At 43.7% G+C, this 20,190-nt stretch overlaps 1 protein-coding gene across 1 annotated transcript; it reads right to left on the bottom strand.

The window, feature by feature from the left end:
• Positions 1-423: 423 nt before the first annotated feature.
• LOC117560459 lies at positions 424-1,349 on the bottom strand. Its single transcript, XM_034237310.1, has 2 exons — positions 1,264-1,349; positions 424-1,135 (listed from the first exon to the last, which is right to left on the bottom strand). Exons 1-2 carry the CDS (start codon positions 1,324-1,326, stop codon positions 515-517), a joined length of 684 nt encoding a protein of 227 aa, XP_034093201.1. The 5' UTR covers positions 1,327-1,349; the 3' UTR covers positions 424-514.
• Between the last annotated feature and the right edge of the window lie 18,841 nt (positions 1,350-20,190).

A 20,190-nucleotide genomic window follows, 5' to 3' on the forward strand; every position in this document is an offset into this window, starting at 1 on the left:
AGGAAAGGAGGCTGTGAGTGGAGGAAAGGAGGCTGTGAGTGGAGGAGAGGAGGCTGCAAGTGGAGGAGAGGAGGCTGCGAGTGGAGGAGAGGAGGCTGCGAGTGGAGGAGAGGAGGCTGCGAGTGGAGGAGAGGAGGCTGCGAGTGGAGGAGAGGATGCCACAGTTGGTGTTGGAGCTGCACTGGTAGAAGGCTCTGGTGGTGGGCGGTCTGTGACTTGGGATGGCATAAAGTCGATGTCACTGAAAATATCTCTATTAAATGGCCAAATTCCAGTGCACGCGAACCCTGCCTGGATATTTGATGGCGTTGCAGCATGAGGAAGGGCACTCTTCACAATGCCCGGCAGATTCGTAAATGGTCATTGTGGATCCTGATGAGTCTTCATCCAGTTGTCACAGCGGCTGTTGATGTGCTTCTTCAGTGGCCCGTATACAGTGCGATCTAAGGGCTGTAGTTTGTGAGAACAGTGGGGAGGAAAAGAGAGGAGGATGATCCCATGGCTCCTGCAAAAATCAATCCCCTCCACAGAAAGGTGGGAGGAATGATTGTCCAGAACCAGCAGCACTTTTGACTCCTGTGAGCTCTTGGTATGGCTCTGGAAGTGCTTGAGGAAGACCAAAAAGTCTTCCTCTTGCATCCACCCAGACCCATTTGCTGTGCCAATACAGCCAGGAGGGCCATTGCTGGTGAAGAAGGGCTGAAACTTCTTCCGGGGGAATATCATCATTGGAGGGATGGAATTTCCCAATGCATTTACAGCACATGCAAGTGTGATGAGTGCCCCGCTCTGCAGATGTCACACTGCCGACTTGTTTGGTCCCTTTTCTGGCCACAATCTTCCCAGGGTTTTGGACAGTTGTGACTCCGGTTTCGTCCATATTCCAAATGTCCTGTGTGACAAAACCATGCTTCGTCAGGACAGCAGACAGGTTGTCAAAAAACTTGTTAACATTTGTTCGGTTGAAGCTTGTAGCCAGTGAGAGACTGGTAGCCTGAGGTCTGCGTATGGAGAGGGTAGGGTGCCGCTTCAAAAACGTTGTGAGCCAGTCAGCTCCGGCCATCTCTTTCCCTGCCCAGGTTTGAGGGAAGTTGCATTCGTAGTTCTTTGCCAATTCATAGGCAAACTTCCGCACCTAAAATGAATATACATTGGAAAATATTTCACTTGTCTGTTCACTAGGCCTCAACATATTTGATCAACTTACTTTTCTTTTGTTCAGTATAGATAGCCTATTATTCTACCTTAATGATGTAGACCTACCTCCTTTGAGCTGAGACCATAATACAAATCAGCTGCCTCCATCAGGTAGTCTCTCAAAATCATCTCCTGCTCTGTTGAGAACACCTTATTTGGTGTCCAGTAGCCTAATCTTGGGGGTGTTTGTGATCCCTGACTCTCCAACCTCAGCCTCTTTTTATGGAACCGGTACAGGGTGACATGGCATATATCCAGGGACTTTGCCACTTCCCTGAATGATTTGCACTTCTGCACTTCATTTGAGGCCCCCTGCAGCAGAGCAAGTAGCACTCCCCTGTCTGTCTTCCTCTTTCTGACATTTGGCATACTGTAAACACACACACACACACTTTAGGCCTACTGTACAGTATTATATTCAGTTTATTTGTACAGGGACAATGCACACCAATCAACAATACAACTGTATGCTTGAATGAACAATTGATCATTCAAGCAAATGAGCCATCATTGTAAATGTGCCATGTTACAACCGTCCCGTTACAACCGTCTCAGGACCACCAGTCTTGCTTCCACCCCCTGTGAACATGCCTGGTTGCTAGCTTGACCCATATTTAGCTAGTTATATTTGTAGCTTACAAAACAGTGATTCTAATAATACTAGTTTGGATTCCTAGACATTTGAACTCAAGACAGTATCCAACAAATACATCATATCATTTTAGTTAATATTTTACCTCAGAAACACACTTTTGCTGATAACTTACGCGAGAAATTCAAACGTGGCTCCTTTTTTTCTCAACGATCTTACCATCTAACTGCGCATGTGCAGAGTGAGTTTCATCACTCTAGCTTGTTTGTGATTGGAGATATTGAAGGTGTTACAACCAACCCGTGTTACAACTGTCCCTGGTCTCCCCTACTCGGGAGGGGAGTTTGACAAAGTATTACTCAAAAGTACACAGTAAAAGTACTTCATTGTATTTGTGGTTGTAGTCTGAGTCCAACAGTACCAATTGTATTAAGAACTTATGGCTAAAAAATAATAATTGTATCCCTCAACAAATATAGCAGAAGTGGCTTGAATTTGTCTCAGGAGGGGAGTTTGACAGAGAATAACTGAAAAAGTACACGGTAAAAGTACTTCATTGTATTGTTGGTAGCAGTCAAACTAGTACTAAGTCCAACAGTGTCAGTTTTATTAAGAACTTATGGTAAAACATATTTTGAACGCAAATATAGCACAGAAACATGCATTATTTTACTCTTGTACTAGCCTAGCGTCAGTGCCGCTTCTCGGTCGATTACCGTAAAGGCGCGATTAATCGCACACTCACAAATGAAGAGCTGCTGATTTGACCAAGTAATTGCGAGAGGTGGCTGAGTTGACTGCAGTGTTCCACTGAACTCCGACAGCACTGAGCACTACATCGAGATTAAGATTAAACACATTTATTTCATTTGGGAACACACACATATACCTATGGAGTTGGCCAGATGTGTGTAAATTACTGTTCATGTTCATTTGAAAACAAATGCCGGTGTCGGACATACACAAACACAACGAACACACACGTCATACGCCTTGTGGACCGGACATCTCCTTCATAAAACGAGTAATAGGGGGAATAATCGGGCAGTTCAATGTGTGTAGAGGTGTGTGTGTGTGTGTGTGTGGAGAGGTGTGTGTGGCTATAACGAAGCAGCCTGCAGTCGCTCTTTAGCTGTCTAATGAAGGTAAACACAGCGAAGGCTGTGTGTAAAAGGCACAGCTCCACTTCCTACTTAGCAAACCTATAACTTTCTTGTGTGCAAAATAACGTATCTCTTGCGCACGAGAAAGTATATCGTGATGAGCAAAACCATGTCACTTGGCCCAGGTGGTTTCCACAGAACGGACAAAACATGTTTAACGACCATAAAGGCTATATAAATAAACATTGATAAAGGTCCATAGGTACCAGTTTGTGTCAATCACTAGGCTTGTTTGAGACAAGCGAGACCTGCGCAGACCTGCGCAATTTCGATCAACGTCTTGCTGGTTAGTCATTTTGTCCGACTTGCTCTGGAGGTTCGCCTACATGAGACGTTGAAATCTCACGGGACAAAGACGCCCGCAGCCTTGAGAGCGAGGTGCGGCGAGGCGGCGCAGTTCCTCTCCACGGGCTGCGGAAGCGAAATGCTTGATGGGAAACGACTCGCTGGTATCTCGAGCTGAGCGCTCATTGGTGGTTTTTTCCACGTGCTGGTGATGAAACTCTCCAATTGGCTGGGCAAAAGTTTGTTGTTGTTTTGTGTCAGTTTTACGTCGCCCCTTCCGTTCACATTTTTCATCATTGTTCCACAATATTTATCATCATTAAATTAATATCTATATATTGTATACTATACTTGCACTGCTTACCGTTTTCATACTTTATATATCTTAGCATACAGCATACAGCACACACTGTTCATACTGCTCTCAGGCTGCTGTGTATATCTAGTGTATTCATACCCCTCACTGTTATTCATCATTCAATTCATTCTATATTTTATTCTGTAGATTGTGTACATTACTTTTCACTTTACTGCTTGTTGCACCTGGTTAGAAGCTAAACTGCATTTCGTTGTCTCAGTACCTGTAATATGTGCAATAACAATAAAGTTGAATCTAATCTTGAGCAGGAACAAATGTATTTACTTAGTACATATCTGACATTAACGATTAAACACATGTGTGCATTCTTTATAAATGCAAACCGAGTCAAGCCGACTCCGGAGGCAGCAGTATGCACCTTCAAGCTGTTTGCAATCCGCCAAAAAACCGAGAGAAGAAGAAGAAGAAGATGAAGCCGACTCCGAGCTGTCCGACTTCAGGCAAGCTTTTTGAGACCTCCCCCGGCTGCGATCGGCTATTCTCGTCTACTTTCGAGGCGAGCCGCAGCTCATCTCAAACATGCCTACTTGCACCTCACTTCTGGTATGATGGGCATTCCCTTTCCGGTTTGATTATCTAGTTTGTTAAAGTGTTTCGGCAAATGTAAATTTGTCTCTAGCTTTGTAAAAGTGTTTTACATCTTGTTAATTTGTTTTTGTTAATGTTAAATTGTTTTTTCTTTGGTAAAAGTGTTTTGCTAATGTAATTTTGTTTTATAAAATGTAAATTTGTTTTATAAAATATGGACGGAAGAGCAGGTTCGTGTAACAAATATGGCGTTTATTAGCTCCAAACAAAAGTATCCACTACTCCAACGTTGCCCGCGTGGCAACCTTCACAGGTCCTTTTGCCCTCTTCCAGGATCCCGCCTACTGCAAAACAGACCAGAACCAGGTTACGACATGCTTTTATTCCGGCACTGATTACCTGATTCCGATCAGCTGTCTGGCCTCCGGCCGAGCCACTCCCTTCACTCCAGCAGCCGGCGCCCTAACCCCACCCCGCTGCCACAGTCTCAAGCTTTGTTAAAGTGTTTCACACTTTGTAATTGCACCTAAATGTGCCGCCTATCAAATAGCAAAAAGAAAGGATATCAGTCCAGTTGTTTATGTTCTTTCACCCCAAGAGACAGTCACTGCTGCTAATGGAGCAAAGCAAAGGTTAGACTCACTGGTGAGCAGAGCCGACCCACATGCAGTGTGACCTCCGACTCACCTCTGCAAATCCGTTGCAAAAACCTCTGTCATTTCTATCACACTCAAATGATCACGTGCTTTATCCGCAGCCAAGTGCATTCTTGAAGGCTAAATATCACTGCATAAAGCCTGCAGATTGGTCCCGTGACGGTTTTACTGATACTACAATATTTGCATGAACTGCTGAACTACACAAAAAAAGAGTTTATTCATGAAAGTGGTTAGGTATTTCTGTGCCTTTGTGCATGTGATAATTTGCACACAAATACATGGCAATGGGGCCTTTTTTTATATATATTTTAATAGATTACCATCTCATTGCTGTCATTTCCATCATCCTGCATGTGTTTTTGCACCGATCCCTGATATGGGTCATAGATTATGCATTCAGGGTTAAGGACAAATAACCCAAAGTTAATGTTTTCACCTGGGAAAGAAAATATTGGTTATTAACATCATCAGTCTTAGGTAACTTATTTTATTCTTTGTCATGTATTACCACCACCCATATTCACCATCTCAAAGAATACATCTGATCTCGTTATTTCTGCTTTTATGTTATATTGTGCATTTGCCTTCAATAAATCTCCCAAGCTGGTAAATGGATGCCTGTGTGTACCCTGTTTTTATTGAACACAAATAGGTCCATGGACTTAATAATAACTGAATAATGAAAGCCCCTGTATAAGCATTTGCATTAGGAAAAAGCTGTTCAAAATGTAGTGTGTACAAAAAACATTTTCTTCATTTATGCAAATGAATGAATGCCTATTTTCGAAACAATTTTGCCAGCAACATTCCATCTTTACATAGTTTTTCTTAAAGTAATGGCACATATATTAATTATAAACACTGATTTAGTCTGTACTCTATACCAATGACTAATTCATTGCGATTTACCAAGATTCTAGTTCCAATTATTCAAGCAAAGGAAAAGAGCCAACAGCACACTTTCATTTACCACTCATCTTACTGTATACAGCAGGGGTATTCAACTACAATTCATCGAGGTCCACTTAGAGAAAATCTCCCCATGCAAAGGTCCGGAACATCAACATGTCTAACTTGCTTTATTAATTAGTGTGATATATATTGAAGTAGCCTGTAGCTTTATCAACGTCTGCATGTAATCAACAACTGACTGCCAATCAAATAAAGAAAGTACAATTAAAAAATAACAATATGTATTGTCAATTAACATTGAACTATACAGATATACAGTAAATACTGTGGATATGTGTAATGTTCATCTTGGGCTGCATTTAAAAAAAAAAAATAGAGAAAAAAAAAAAAGCTTTTGAAAATATGTGCATCTTAAAAGTGCTTGATTTTAGATAAATAAAATAAAGTGTAGCAGCAGCTTGAGTTTCCTTTTTTCTTTGTTAACCGTTTCGCATCATGACTTAACAGTTTCAGACAATTATAGAACAATATCAGTCTTTACACATAATAACAATTGAACAGTTTTAAAGTTTCTCTTTCTTTGCCTCTTATATTGCAGTCCCTCACTCACTTTTTTTTTATTCAATGCGAGAATTGAGCTCGAGCTTGTCCTGCCAGGAGTTTAAATCTGGCCTGAAATGCTGTCAGGGCCATTATCATACACACATGCAGTTGCTCATTGGTTAGCCGGCCCTGGAACGATATTTAGTTTTAATTTTGATTCTGGTGGACTGATCATATTGGGCTCTGAGACTGCTTATTTGTGTGACCTCAGTTCTGAATTGAGAGGGAATGTTTGGTCAAACACTTTGTGTTTTGTCTCATAGTGGCGTTTTGGCACTTTTAATGAGCGCCACGGTCTCTGAACAAATGAGACACACTGGTTCTGTGCTCCCAGTGGGCAGGATGAACATGAATGAGTCCGTCCGCTCAGGGTGAAAAGCTCTGTTCTCTGTTCTGTCCACTTTCCTCTTCTTGGAGAGCGCCATGTGTAATTATTTGTCTCTCCCTGTCTAACACGCCTGCTAACACGCCTGTTCACTCTCCTCTCCGTCTTCTCTCCCTGTATCGCTAATTATTGTCTTCACTCACTTTCCTCTCCGCTTCTCTCTGCCGCGCTCTCATCTCTTCTTCTGTGTTTCTCTCCCTGTATCGCTCACTCGTCTCTTTCACCCCCTGTCGGCAGTGGTTAAAATAGAATTGCCCCGTCAAAATTGAAATCCCCTATTAATGTATTGATTGTAGGTCCGGGTCCGTATAGGTCGGCGTCTGGGTCCGGATCCGGACCACGGTCCGCCTGTTGTGGACCCCTGGTATATAGTATACTGTGTACACTATACAGCTCAGATATGTGAGGATTTGCAGTTCTCCCTCATTCTCCTCCTCTTTGTTTTATGTTTGTTATTGTCTGTGTGTCTGTCTTCCTGGCTGGGTGTGGCTGACCCACTTCTGTTTCCCACCAACTCACCTCCTCAGCTGTGGCCTGTGATCTCTTTGTCCAGTATCCATCTGCCTACTCCTCTGCCTGCCACGTCCAGCCTCCGACTCCTCGTCTGAGTTTCCTCCGTGCTTCCACGCACACCAGCTCGAACCTGTCTGCTCTCGCCAGCTCTGGATCCCCGGCTCCCCTCGCCTGTGTTCCTCCGTGCATCTCCGCACCTCTGCTGGTAACAAATCCTGGCCCGGATTATATGGAAATTAATCCCTCCGTTATTCTCCGTAGGATTTGTTGGTTTAATAAACCTTTTACCTACTAAACTCTGTGTCCTCTACCTGGTGTTCAGCATTTGGAGTTCAGTCCAGTAAGCTCGTGAGAGCGTAACAGTATGAACTGGTCTAAAACTAACTCCGCTGACACTGGATCGAATCCCGCCGCTGTTCATCACGCCCTTTCATCTCAGGGAAATCTTCTGGGCCAACATGAGCAGATGATCCGAGCCTTAGTTGACAGTAATCAGTCCATGGCGTTACACATCTCGAACCTTGCTGCTCAGATCACTACCCTGACATCTTCTGCTGCATTTCCTGCTCCCTCCATTCCACCTCAGGATTTCACTCCATGCTGGGATTTCCCCATTGTCGAGCCTGAGCCTTTCCATGGAGAGGTGGAGAAATGCAGAGGATTTCTGTTCCAATGCAACAAGGTATTTCGCCAGCGCCCCTTGTCTAAGGTGGCTAAGATAAACTATGTGTTGAGTTTGCTTCGTGGAAGAGCTTTAACCTGGGCCGAAGCATTCAGTTCCTCTGTGGATTATGACACCCTTTCCTTTTGAGTTTTTTCTGGACATTTTCCCACTGTTTTTGACCATCCCGAACACTCTGGCTCAGCTGTAGTCGTCTGCTAAATCTACATCAAGGGTCTCGAACCGTAGCAGATTACTCTATCGAGTTTCACACACTGGCGGCAGAAGCCCGATGGGACGAAGCGGCTTTAAGGGCTGTGTTTGTTAGGGGATTGAAGGAGCAACTGAAGGATGAGCTGGCTGCTAGAGAGGAGCCTGCTCCAATCTTTAATCTCCTGGGTGTCTCATCTCGACAGCCGGCTGCAGGAGCGCCGTGCTGAGCGTGCGCAGCATTCACCTTTTGTTTTGCTTATTAAGCCAAACAGCTCTCCCCAGTTTGCTCCCTCTGTGTCCAGACCATCTGACTTCACCTCACCACCTCGCGTGCTCACCGTTGCTAAGGAGGAAGCTATGCAGTTGGGACGCGCTGGATTATCCCCTGAGGAGCGCCTTCGACGCATGAGGTCTGGAGAGTGCCTGTATTGTGGGAAGGTTGGGCATATCCTTTCTGGCTGTCCTGTTCGCCCAAACGCAGGGGCTCGTCAGTGAAGTTGGGGGTCCTGACGAGTCCGCAACCTACAACTATTGTAGCCCCAACTTTGAGCCGTTTTTTTATTCCTGCCAGACTTTGTTCCAACTCTCAGACCTTGCCCCTTTCTGCCCTCATTGACTCTGTGGCTGAGGATAGCTTCGTGGACTGTGAACTAGCCAAGCAGCTGGGTCTACATTTGAAACCTCTACTGGAACCTTTGACTGCTTATGCCTTAAATGGTAAAAGCATTTATAAGGTTACACAGCAAACACAACCCATAACCCTGTTAATTTCTGGAAATCACAGAGAAGAAATTCAACTGAAGGTTATTTCCGCCCCAGCAACCACTTTGGTTCTTGGCTATCTATGGCTTCGCACCCACAATCCGCATATTGATTGGACCGGAGGGAGAATCATAGAATGGAGTCAGTCGTGCCACCTTAACTGTTTACAGTCTAATGTGCCTCCCGTCCCTGTAGACCCTAAACCTGCTCCATGCGTCTCTGCTGAAGTAGACTTGTCTGGTGTTCCTGAGGTTTACCACAACCTGAGTGGGGCCTTCAATAAGGAGAAGGCTCTCTCTCTCACCCTCCTCATCGTCCCTATGATTGTCCCATCGATCTGCTACCTGGAGCTCCTTTACTTACCAGCAGACTTTATAATCTGTCTCGGCCAGAGAGTGAGGCCATGGAGAAATACATCGGTGACTCCCTTGCTTCAGGAATTATTCGTCCATCTTCCTCTCCTCTGGGTGCTGGGTTTTTCTTCGTGGATAAAAAGGATAAGTCACTCCGACCCTGTATTGACTTTTGTGGGTTAAATAACATCACAGTCAAAAACAAGTATACCCACTTCCTCTGATAATCTCAGCTTTTGAACCACTCCAAGGTGCCACCATCTTCTCCAAACTCGACCTCAGGAATGCCTACCACCTGGTTCGAATTCGCCAAGGAGATGAGTGGAAGACAGCCTTCAACACCCCCCTTGGTCACTTTGAGTACCTCGTCATGCCCTTTGGACTCTCTAATGCCCCAGCTGTTTTCCAGGCCCTGGTTAATGATGTCCTTCGAGATTTCCTCAACCGATTCGTTTTTGTCTACATTGACGACATCTTGATCTTTTCCAAGAGTCTGGAGGAACATCAGGACCACGTCAGTCAGGTTCTACAAAGGCTGCTTGATAACAAGCTGTTCGTCAAGGCTGAGAAATGCGAGTTTCATCACGAACGGTTCAGCTTCCTTGGATACATCATCAGGCAACGCAAGTTGGAGGCTGATCCAGGAAAGATCCTTGCTGTCTCTGAGTGGCCAGTCCCCACTACTCGGAAGGAGCTGCAGAGGTTCCTGGGTTTCGCTAACTTCTATCGCCGGTTCATCAGGAACTATAGCAAGGTAGCAGCTCCACTCTCCAGTCTCACATCTGTCAAGATCAAGTTTTCCTGGACAACAGAAGCTAACAAGGCATTTATTCTGCTCAAGTCCCTGTTCACTTCTGCCCCCATACTCATCCAGCCGGACTCAAGCAAACAGTTTGTTGTGGAGGTAGATGCATCTGACATCGGGGTTGGCGCTGTTCTGTCCCAGACTGCAAGGCCAGACAATAAGCTTCACCCATGTGCTTTCTTCTCTCGCCGTCTTTCCCCAGCTGAGAGAAATTATGACGTGGGCAACAGAGAGTTGCTGGCGGTGAAGATGGCGTTGAAGGAGTGGCGACACTGGCTCGAGGGCAGCAAGCAGCCATTCCTTGTTTGGACTGACCATAAAAACCTGGAGTACATCCAGTCTGCCAAGCGACTAAACTCCCGACAAGCCAGATGGGCCCTCTTATTTGGTCGTTTCAATTTCTCCCTGACATATCGCCCTGGTTCTAAGAATGCCAAGCCTGATGCCCTTTCCAGATCGTTTCCTTCCGAGGATCCTGTAACCTTCTCGGACTCTATTCTCCCCCGGAGTTGTGTGGTGGGTGCCCTCACCTGGGAGATAAGTAACTCGATCCGGGAGGCGCTTTTGGATCAACCTGACCCTGGTAGCGGTCCGCCTAATCGTCAGTTTGTCCCTGACTCAGTCCGTACTCAGGTTCTGCAGTGGGTCCACAGCTCCTGTTTTTCTAATCACCCTGGTGCCAACCGCACACTCTCCCTTCTTCGGTGGCCAACTATGGACAAGGACACTAAGGAGTACGTTTCAGCCTGTACTACATGTGCTAGGAGCAAGGCCTCTCATCAAAGACCTGCAGGATTGCTTCAGCCCCTTCCTATCCCTAGTCGTCCTTGGTCACACATAGCTCTGGACTTTGTCACTGGCCTACCTCCCTCGCAGGGTAATACAACTATTTTAACAGTTGTAGACCGTTTTTCAAAGTGTGCCCATTTTGTTGCTCTGCCGAAGCTCCCCTCAGCCCTGGAGACCTCCCAGCTTCTCACCCTGCATGTTTTCCGCCTGCATGGTATCCCGGCAGCAACCCGGTATCACGGCAAGACGTGAACATGTGACGATTTACCATGCTGGAAGACGTGAAGATGTCAGGATTTCGTCCCCTTCAGCTACACGGTATTGTTAACCCATGTTAACCAGTGGAGAAATAACCGGAAATACCAAGCAAATGCTACCCCGACGTAATGATTTATTTTTTAATAGTCACACTCGATTACGGCGATTTTCTTGTTGCCCCAGCTGGTCGACACCTCTTTTAGCAGAAACAAAGGCTACATTAATGTATTAAATCGATGTTAATCCGTGCGTGTGGATGTGGAATTAACGGACGTGACGTTGTGCGATTGAGTTGCCAAGCAACAGCTTCATGTTAATTTACAAACTATTCAACTACAACCGTAGTTATATTTAAAAACATGTTAGAAGGCCTCACAAAATACTTTAATGCACATTAAAATGTAAATGTGAAGGAATGTGTGTATAACAAAATACATCGGTCATTAAACGAAACCGGAAACAGACGTAGGCAAGATCCTCAGCTCGATGAATGGATGGTTATCCGTAATGCATGCTGGGATTTGGTGTTTATGTGATGTGAAATCTGAAAACGTTTTTTAAAAATACAATAATACTTTATTCCGAGTGTGCTTGCTTTTCTCTTTGAAAGTCATCACATAACGGCATTGTAATACACGGTTCGGCTGCATTAAATATTACATATCTGCCGTAATTCTCTATTTATAGAGCCCTGCTGAGAAGACTTCTAGACAAACAGGAGAACTGCCGCCAAAACTGAAGATGTGACGTGGATCATAAATATATAAGCAATTATACAACATCTTACATTTATTTTCACACAATGCGTCTCCTTGCAGTATCAACACTAATTTGGCTGACTTTTATATTTGATCCAATTGGTAGATAGGCTGTATTTACACCATAACGGTGCAGAGCTGATAGAAAGGCACATCTGGTGGTTAAAGCACGTTATTGAATTTTATTATTTTATTATTAGATATTAATAGAAGGATGTGCAAAACAGACAAACTAATAAGGCTTAATTTAAACATTAAAGAGTACTTTAGGTTAAGGTCTTCTTTTGAATAAGAAAAAAGGCCACGTCCTCAATTCACCTCCCAGGTCTGGAAGACGTTTTGTCATTATCTCGGTGTATCTGTCAGTCTGACGTCAGGTTACCATCCCCAGTCAAACGTCCAAACTGAAAGGGCAAATCAGGATTTGGAATCTGCTCTCCGTTGCGTTGCCAACCGCAATCAGTCTACCTGGAGTTCTCATCTACCCTGGATTGAGTATTCCCACAATGCTCTAACATCTTCTACTACTGGTGTCTCTCCATTCGAAGCCTCCTTAGGGTACCAGCCACCCCTGTTTCCTGAAGAGGAGAATGAGTTGTCTGTTCCATCCGTCCAAAGACACATTCTTCGTTGCCGTAAGGTTTGGAGGGACACTCGCTCTGCCCTTCTTCTGACTTCCTCCAGAAATCAGAGATCAGCTAACCGCCACATACATGTCGCTCCACCTTATGCCCCTGGACAGTCGGTTTGGTTGTCTTCTAAGGATGTTCCCCTCCTTACGGAGTCGCAGAAGTTGTCCCCTCGGTTCATTGGTCCCTTTCCCATTGAACGCATCATCAACACCTCTGCTGTCCGCCTGAGGCTCCCCAGGACCATGAAAATTCATCCAATCTTTCATGTTTCCCAAATCAAGCCAGTCCACACCAGTGACCTGTGCCCTCCGGCCATTCCCCCTCCTCCCCCCCGAGTCATCGATGATCATCCTGCCTACACTGTGCGTCGGCTGATGGATGTCAGGCGTCTGGGCAGGGGCTTCCAGTACCTGGCTGATTGGGAGGGTTACAACTTGAAGGAACGTTGCTGGGTGCCTCGGTCACGCATCATGGACCCTGTCATGGCAAGGAAGTTCCACAGGGCTCATCCTGACAAACATGGTGGTCCCCAGGAGGCTCCCATTGAGGGGGGGGGGGGGGGGGGGGGGGGTGTACTATGAGGATTTGCAGTTCTCCCTCCTTCTCCTCCTCTTTGTGTTATGTTTGTTATTGTCTGTGTGTCTGTCTTCCTGGCTGGGTGTGGCTGACCCACTTCTGTTTCCCGCCAACTCACCTCCTCAGCTGTGGCTCATCATCCGGATTACTCTAATCACCTTAACCTGCATATATACTCGGTTCCTCCATCCAGTATTCACCAGTTCGTCAGTTAACCACGCTGGTAAACACAACTTTGGTTAAACAGTTTAGTGCATCTACTCGGTTTGTTTCTGCTACTTACCTGTGATCTCTTTGTCCAGTATCCATCAGTCTACTCCTCTGCCTGCCACGTCCAGCCTCCGACTCCTCGTCTGAGTTTCCTCCGTGCTTCCACGCACACCAGCTCGAACCTGTCTGCTCTCGCCAGCTCTGGATCCCCGGCTCCCCTCGCCTGTGTTCCTCCGTGCATCTCCGCACCTCTGCTGGTAACAAATCCTGGCCCGGATTATATGGACATTAATCCCTCCGTTATTCTCCGTAGGATTTGTTGGTTTAATAAACCTTTTACCTACTAAACTCTGTGTCCTCTACCTGGTGTTCAGCATTTGGAGTTCAGTCCAGTAAGCTCGTGAGAGCGTAACAAGATAATGTGAACTGAACATGCAACTCAGTGTGGTCCCCTCCTCTTCTCCTTGTACACAAACTCGCTCGGATCAGTCATTAGCCCGCATGGTTTTTCATACCACTGCTACGCTGACGACACCCAATTAATTCTGTCCTTTTCCCGCTCAGAGACCCAGGTCGTTGCACGCTTGTCTAGCTGACATCTCTCAGTGGATGTCTGATCATCACCTCAAGCTCAACCTTGACAAGACTGAACTGCTTTTCCTTCCGGGAAAAGATTGTCCCACTCTTGACCTAACAATCAACATTGGCACCTCTGTTGTTTCCCCGACTCAGACTGCAAGGAATCTGGGTGTGACCCTAGATAACAACCTGTCCTTCACTGCAAACATAGCTGCTACAACCCGCTGCTGCAGATACACGCTTTACAACATCAGGAGGATGCGTCCCCAGCTGACCCAGAAAGCGACGCAGGTTCTGGTCCAGGCTCTCGTCATCTCACGCCTAGACTACTGCAACTCCCTCCTGGCTGGTCTACCTGCATGTGCCATCCGACCTCTGCAGCTCATCCAGAATGCAGCTGCTCACCTGGTCTTCAAGCTTCCTAAATTCTCCCACACCACACTCCGCTGCCTTCACTGGCTTCCGATAACTGCTAGAATCCACTTCAAGACAATGGTACTTGCGTACCATGCTGCGAATGGATCTGGCCCTTCCTACATCCAGGACATGGTTAAACCGTACACCCCAGCATGTGCACTCTGCTCTGCATCAACCAAACGGCTCGTTGCACCCTCGCTGCGAAGGGGGCCCAAGTTCCCATCAGCAAAAACACGTGGGTTTTCTATCCTGGCTCCAAAATGGTGTAATGAGCTCCCCATTGACATCAGGACAGCAGATAGCTTACACACCTTCCGGCGCAGACTGAAAACTCATCTCTTTCGACTCCACTTCGAGCGATAGAACAACTAACAAAGCACTTATATACTAATAAAGGGCTGGCTTATCGAAAGCCAGTTGAGTAGCACTTGAAATGTTTTTGCTCTATGAAGCCTGATGTACTTTTATGATTCTGTTTTCTTCAAGTTTGTATTTTGTTGGTCGAACGCACTTATTGTAAGTCGCTTTGGATAAAAGCGTCAGCTAAATGCAATGTAATGTAATGTAATGTAACTGTGCCTTCACATCTTGCATACTTTTGCTTTCTTTTCTATTCAGTTAAGGCTTGATCAGTGACACTTTATAGGAAATCCGGTACCACTTTACAATAAGACTACCCTCATAAAGGGTTTATAATTAGGTTATTAGTTAGGTTGTAAACACTTGGTTAATCATTATGAACCATTTATAAACCAGTTCATACATCAACCTAGGCTCGTTATTTGGCAAGATGACTAATGGCGCATTTCCACTACAGGGCCTCGCTCTGCCTCGCTCGGTATGGCTAAGCCTTGTTAGGACTGGCTCACTTTATGCTGCGTTTCCATTACAGTTTAGTAGCTGAAGCAGTAACTATAGTAATGCAGTGTAGGCGGAGCCGTGACGTCATCTTCAATGAGAACCACAGAAAAACAACATCAGCCGTTAGCTGTTAGCACTCAAGCTCACAGCTACTCATATCTGTTCAGAAACTAGACAAAAGTTAAACAAGTACAAACCACAGACTGCCTGTGTCATGGTGAATACAGTCACTGGTTTATTTATGTTTGTATAGGCCGTTGTTGTGAGTGTGGACGGTCGGAGCATATACTGCATTAGCTTAGCCGATCTCCATTTAGAAAACACGCATTTTAAAAGGTTATTTGCCTGCCGTCTGTCTGCAGACTTGTCAAAGCATTAATTCATGGTTTTTACTAACCGGTATCAGTATGATGTTACTTCGGCATCATTTTGAAACGTGTATTACAATTAAATCATGGTAAAATGTGTTCATTTTGTTATAGTTGTAGCCCCCTTGCCAGCGATTCTCCCTCTAGTTTAGTATACTCAGCCCGACTCAGCCTGGTTGTTGGCCCGGAAAGAACCTCGATTTTATGGGGCCAGAAAAATTGTGAAATATTAGCCTACCCGCTAGCCGGAATTACGCCAAGTGGAAACGCAACCAAAAACTGGCCGGGCACGCTTAAAGCGAGCTCCGCACTGTAGTGGAAATGCGCCATAAGCCTTATATTGGCTACCTAGCAGACTTTGTCTTTTTCATCAGTGTTACGGCCCGCCCCCTACTCCGTGGTAGTGGCTCGTGGGGAGACCCGCAACATAAAATAAAACACACAAAACAACCAGTACTTAACAGCGATCATTTATTAAATGTACAGCCGTTACTCACACAAGCGTAAAGGGTAACAAAAGGAGGTCTGGAGGACTGGCCAAAAAGAACAAACAGACGGAGGGAACCCGAGCCAGCCACACCACGGGCCGTAGGACCCAGAGCTCCCCCCCCCCCAACCAGAAATCAAACATAAACCCTATGGGAAACAATATAAAGCCGCGAAAACTGGACTACCTCCAGGCTAAACAAAAAAAACGTCTGCAAAACACAGCCTAAAGCTCAAAATGGCAAAGAGATAATGTCTGGAGAGAGTGTCTCCGGGGCCCTGTCTCAGGTCGGTTAAATTAAATCTTTGCTTCCCTCACTTGCGTAGTTTCCCTGTGACTAGTCCCTCCCACCAGGGAAGCATGGAGAGACGCAAGGAAACCACGAGAAGCAGGGAAATTAGTTTTAAGAGCAATGGGACGTCCTTTCCTCCGGAGCATCACGTGAAGCACGTCCGTTTGTGATGACACCGCACAGCTGTTCGTCTGACAGCAGCTCTGTCCCAGTTGTTTTCACAAACACCCCCGCCTCTGTTAGTACACATTTACTGACACAAACATTTGTATCATCTGTTGTAGACCCCAATAAATAAAATAAAATAAGAACTCATTCTCAAAAAAGATAAACGCCATTCTTAAAATGTATAAACGAACAATAGTTTGATTAATATTGATTAGAGTGCACAATAAAAATAAAATAATTGAGAGAAGAAAAAGAGATATATTATCTATCAAAACATTCATGGGATTGCACACTTTGTTTGTTTGTTTGGATATGTAGCAAATTAACATTTTTATAGCACTTAACCTGTTAAACCCCGAGCCTGTTTTTCAGGTTTCAGGCTCGAAAATGACATTCCCAGAACAAATGACCATATCTTCCCTTCTAAAAGGGTTAAATTAATAATCTTTTTTCTCAAAGTAATGATAAACCTGTGAGTTGGATGTAGAAAAGTCAGATTCAATATAGATGTTTTTTATTTTAAAGAAAATTCAGATTGAACATGGTAAAAAACTGTAAATTATATGTTGTACTTATAGTGAAAACTAACCTTGGATGATGGGTTAGTAGACTAAAAGCTTTAGGAATCCAAAGTACAACATATACTAAGTACCCTGTATCAAGATTGATGCAAAACAAGTGATATTTGACCTTTTTAGACAGATTTAGCAAAAAAAAACCCTCTTCTGGGGCCATTTGGGTGGATTTTCCATATCTCTGGCCCCCCTTGCTCGATTTTGACATGTGACATCTCTTTCTGACAGTCAGAGCCAATGGAATTGAGGGGAACTCCCACATAGTCCTTATTTGGTCATGTGTATGTGTGAGCAACCCAGTCTCACGGCATTTCGTGTTCACCAACACGATTTTTAATCTATTGATTCGTGTTCCCCAACACGATTTGCCCCTTTTTTTCGTGTTGCACAGCACGATTTGTTTTCGTGTTGCACAGCACGATTTTAAAAGCAATGTATTTCTATTGCCTGCAGCACGTCTTTTTCTCCGATCGGGTCGAGGAAGACCTGAAGCTGTGTGGTTCATAAAAACATGTTCTTACTCAATATCAAGCCACAATTATTGCTTTTATTTTAAATCGTATAATTTCGGACTTTTGTTGCCGTCTGTGAGGAAAATAAATGGGGCTCAGAGCCTCAGAATACTGAAATCTGTATTTTTTAAATATTTTGTTCCTTCTAATTTGTTATTTTTTTCAAAATAACACACTGTTATTTACTCACCAATAACACACAATTATCCTTGCTTTTATTTATTGGTTTAATTCCATAATCTCGGGCTTTTTTGGCGTCCATCAGGGACTGAATTTCAAAATAAAATATCCGGAAACAGACGTAGGACTATAAGGGACATTTCGAGCGTCATTGCGATTGTCAACCTTTCTGAGTTTAGGATGGCCGAAGACACTACACTACCCATAATCCCCAGCTATCGTTTAGGACTACAGTCCCCAGTAAGGTTACGCAGAGCGTCAAACAGCTGTGTGAAATGGAAAGAAACCACGCCAGACTATCCAAAACTGGAATCGAACGCCCCCCCCAGAACTACACATGCTGGATGCTGGCTATTGTGTTTCGCCAAATGTTCTATGGGACGTCTCTACTGAACGTTTTCGTTTTTCCCACAATTAGAAGTTGCCAGTATTAAACACATTGGCGTTATCAAATGTAAAACTATTATATATTATTTATTATAATTAATAAATGGGTGAACATCGCTATATATACCCACATGACAGCTCATTGTTACTTTGTAATTCTACTCCACTACAATTCAGAGGTTAACCTGGTATTTTTACTCCACTGCATTTATTTGAGTTACTTTGCAGATTCTGATTAATTATGTGAAATATAAACAACCCTTAAATCAGACTTTAGTTACACCTGAGTAAAATTCAGGTAAGGTGATTGTCAAGTGCCAATAATCAGGAGAGATATTTGATAGTTGGTGCTTGAGAAGACTAAACATGTATCTGCAATTGACATGAATGGAAACGAGTAATAAAGTATATTCATTACTCGTTATTCTCTACTAATAGTTAATTAAAGACTGTATATTATGGCTATTTTGCACATCCCTTTCAAGATTTTCAAAGGTTTATTGACATATCATATACACAACTACGGTGTATGCAATGAATGAAACACTTGGGTCACAGGTTCCTTAACAGTGCATTACAAGACATCTATCAATATGTGTGTACCTCCACCATTAAACTGTCATATTCTGCACATTTCTTATTCTATCTACATACATACGAGTATAATTCATATGTATAATATCAGTTAAAATAAGTGCTTCAACATAGTTAACATTGCAGGAAAGCAATATATTAGACGTTAAGTACTTTGTCAGGCTTAATATTTATCTGTAGATAGATACTGTTAGAGATTTAAAGGGATATCTGGTCCGCTTTTCAAATCTCCGCGCGTCCCTATCAAGCTGGTTAATACAGGAAGGAATCCAGAGCTACCAAGTAACCGTTAATCTACTTTAATGGTAATATGACCATACAATACAATCAATACAGTACAAATTCAATACAGTTAATCTTTGGGATCCCGAATTTACCTGCACGTGAGCCAGCCAGAGGAAAGAGACTGAACACCGCGTGTGTGTCTGTGTTTATACTCTTTGACAAAGGGAGGAGTTATCAGATCCTCCCATTTGGAGCTCATTGATTGGCAGCCCAAATATCACAGACACCTCCGACCTTAGGTTTCCCCAACCACTGTAGCTAGATAAGTTGAATGCAAATCAAGACATGCTCTCACCTTCCCCCATCTTCCTTTGTCCTCAAAAACACATGTCAACAGGCCCCAAATCCAGCTCACAGTTTTACCCAAATTATTCCCATTTTAAGCTTATCCATAGTTTGCTAACATGAATAAATACAAATATTTCACTACAATACCTCCAACGTTTTTTTCTTATTTAAAAGAAGACCTTAATCTGTTATTTAATGTTTAAATAAAGGTTAATTCGTTTTTCTGTTTTGCACCTCCTCCTATTAATATATTTGTACATGCTGCACTAAACTGTTTTATTGTAGAGATCACTTTATAGTATCTTCTTGATTTTTTATATTCTATATTTCTATATTTATACTTTCCCCCTATGAAAGTATGTACTCTTAATATTTTTTTAATCAAACACAATAATTCAATAACGTGCTTTAACCACTAGATGCACACAAGGTACACAAATGTTTTCCGGATTTCATATCATATAAACACCAAATCCCAGCATGCATTGCGGCTAAAACATCCAATAAGCGAGCTTAAAACCATAGCTGAGGATCTTGGGTAATGCCTATGTCCGGTTATTTTTATTTTGAAATTCAGTCCCTGACGGAGGCCAAAAAAGCCCGAGATTATGGAATTAAACCAATAAATAAAATCAAGCATAATTGTGTATTATTGGTGAGTAAATAACAGTGTGTTATTTTGAAAAGAATAACAAATTAGAAGGAAACAAATATTTAAAAAATACAGATTTCAGTATTCTGAGGCTCTGAGCCCCATTTCTTTTCCTCACAGACGGCAACAAAAGTCCGAAATTATACGATTTAAAATAAAAGCAATAATTGTGGCTTGATATTGAGTAAGAACATGTTTTTATGAACCACACAGCTTCAGGTCTTCCTCGACCCGACCGGAGAAAAAGACGTGCTGCAAGCAGTAGAAATACATTGCTTTTAAAATCGTGCTGTGCAACACGAAAAAAAATCG

This window comes from Gymnodraco acuticeps, unplaced genomic scaffold (assembly GCF_902827175.1).
Source record: "Gymnodraco acuticeps unplaced genomic scaffold, fGymAcu1.1, whole genome shotgun sequence".
NCBI classification, from domain to species: Eukaryota; Metazoa; Chordata; class Actinopteri; order Perciformes; family Bathydraconidae; genus Gymnodraco; species Gymnodraco acuticeps.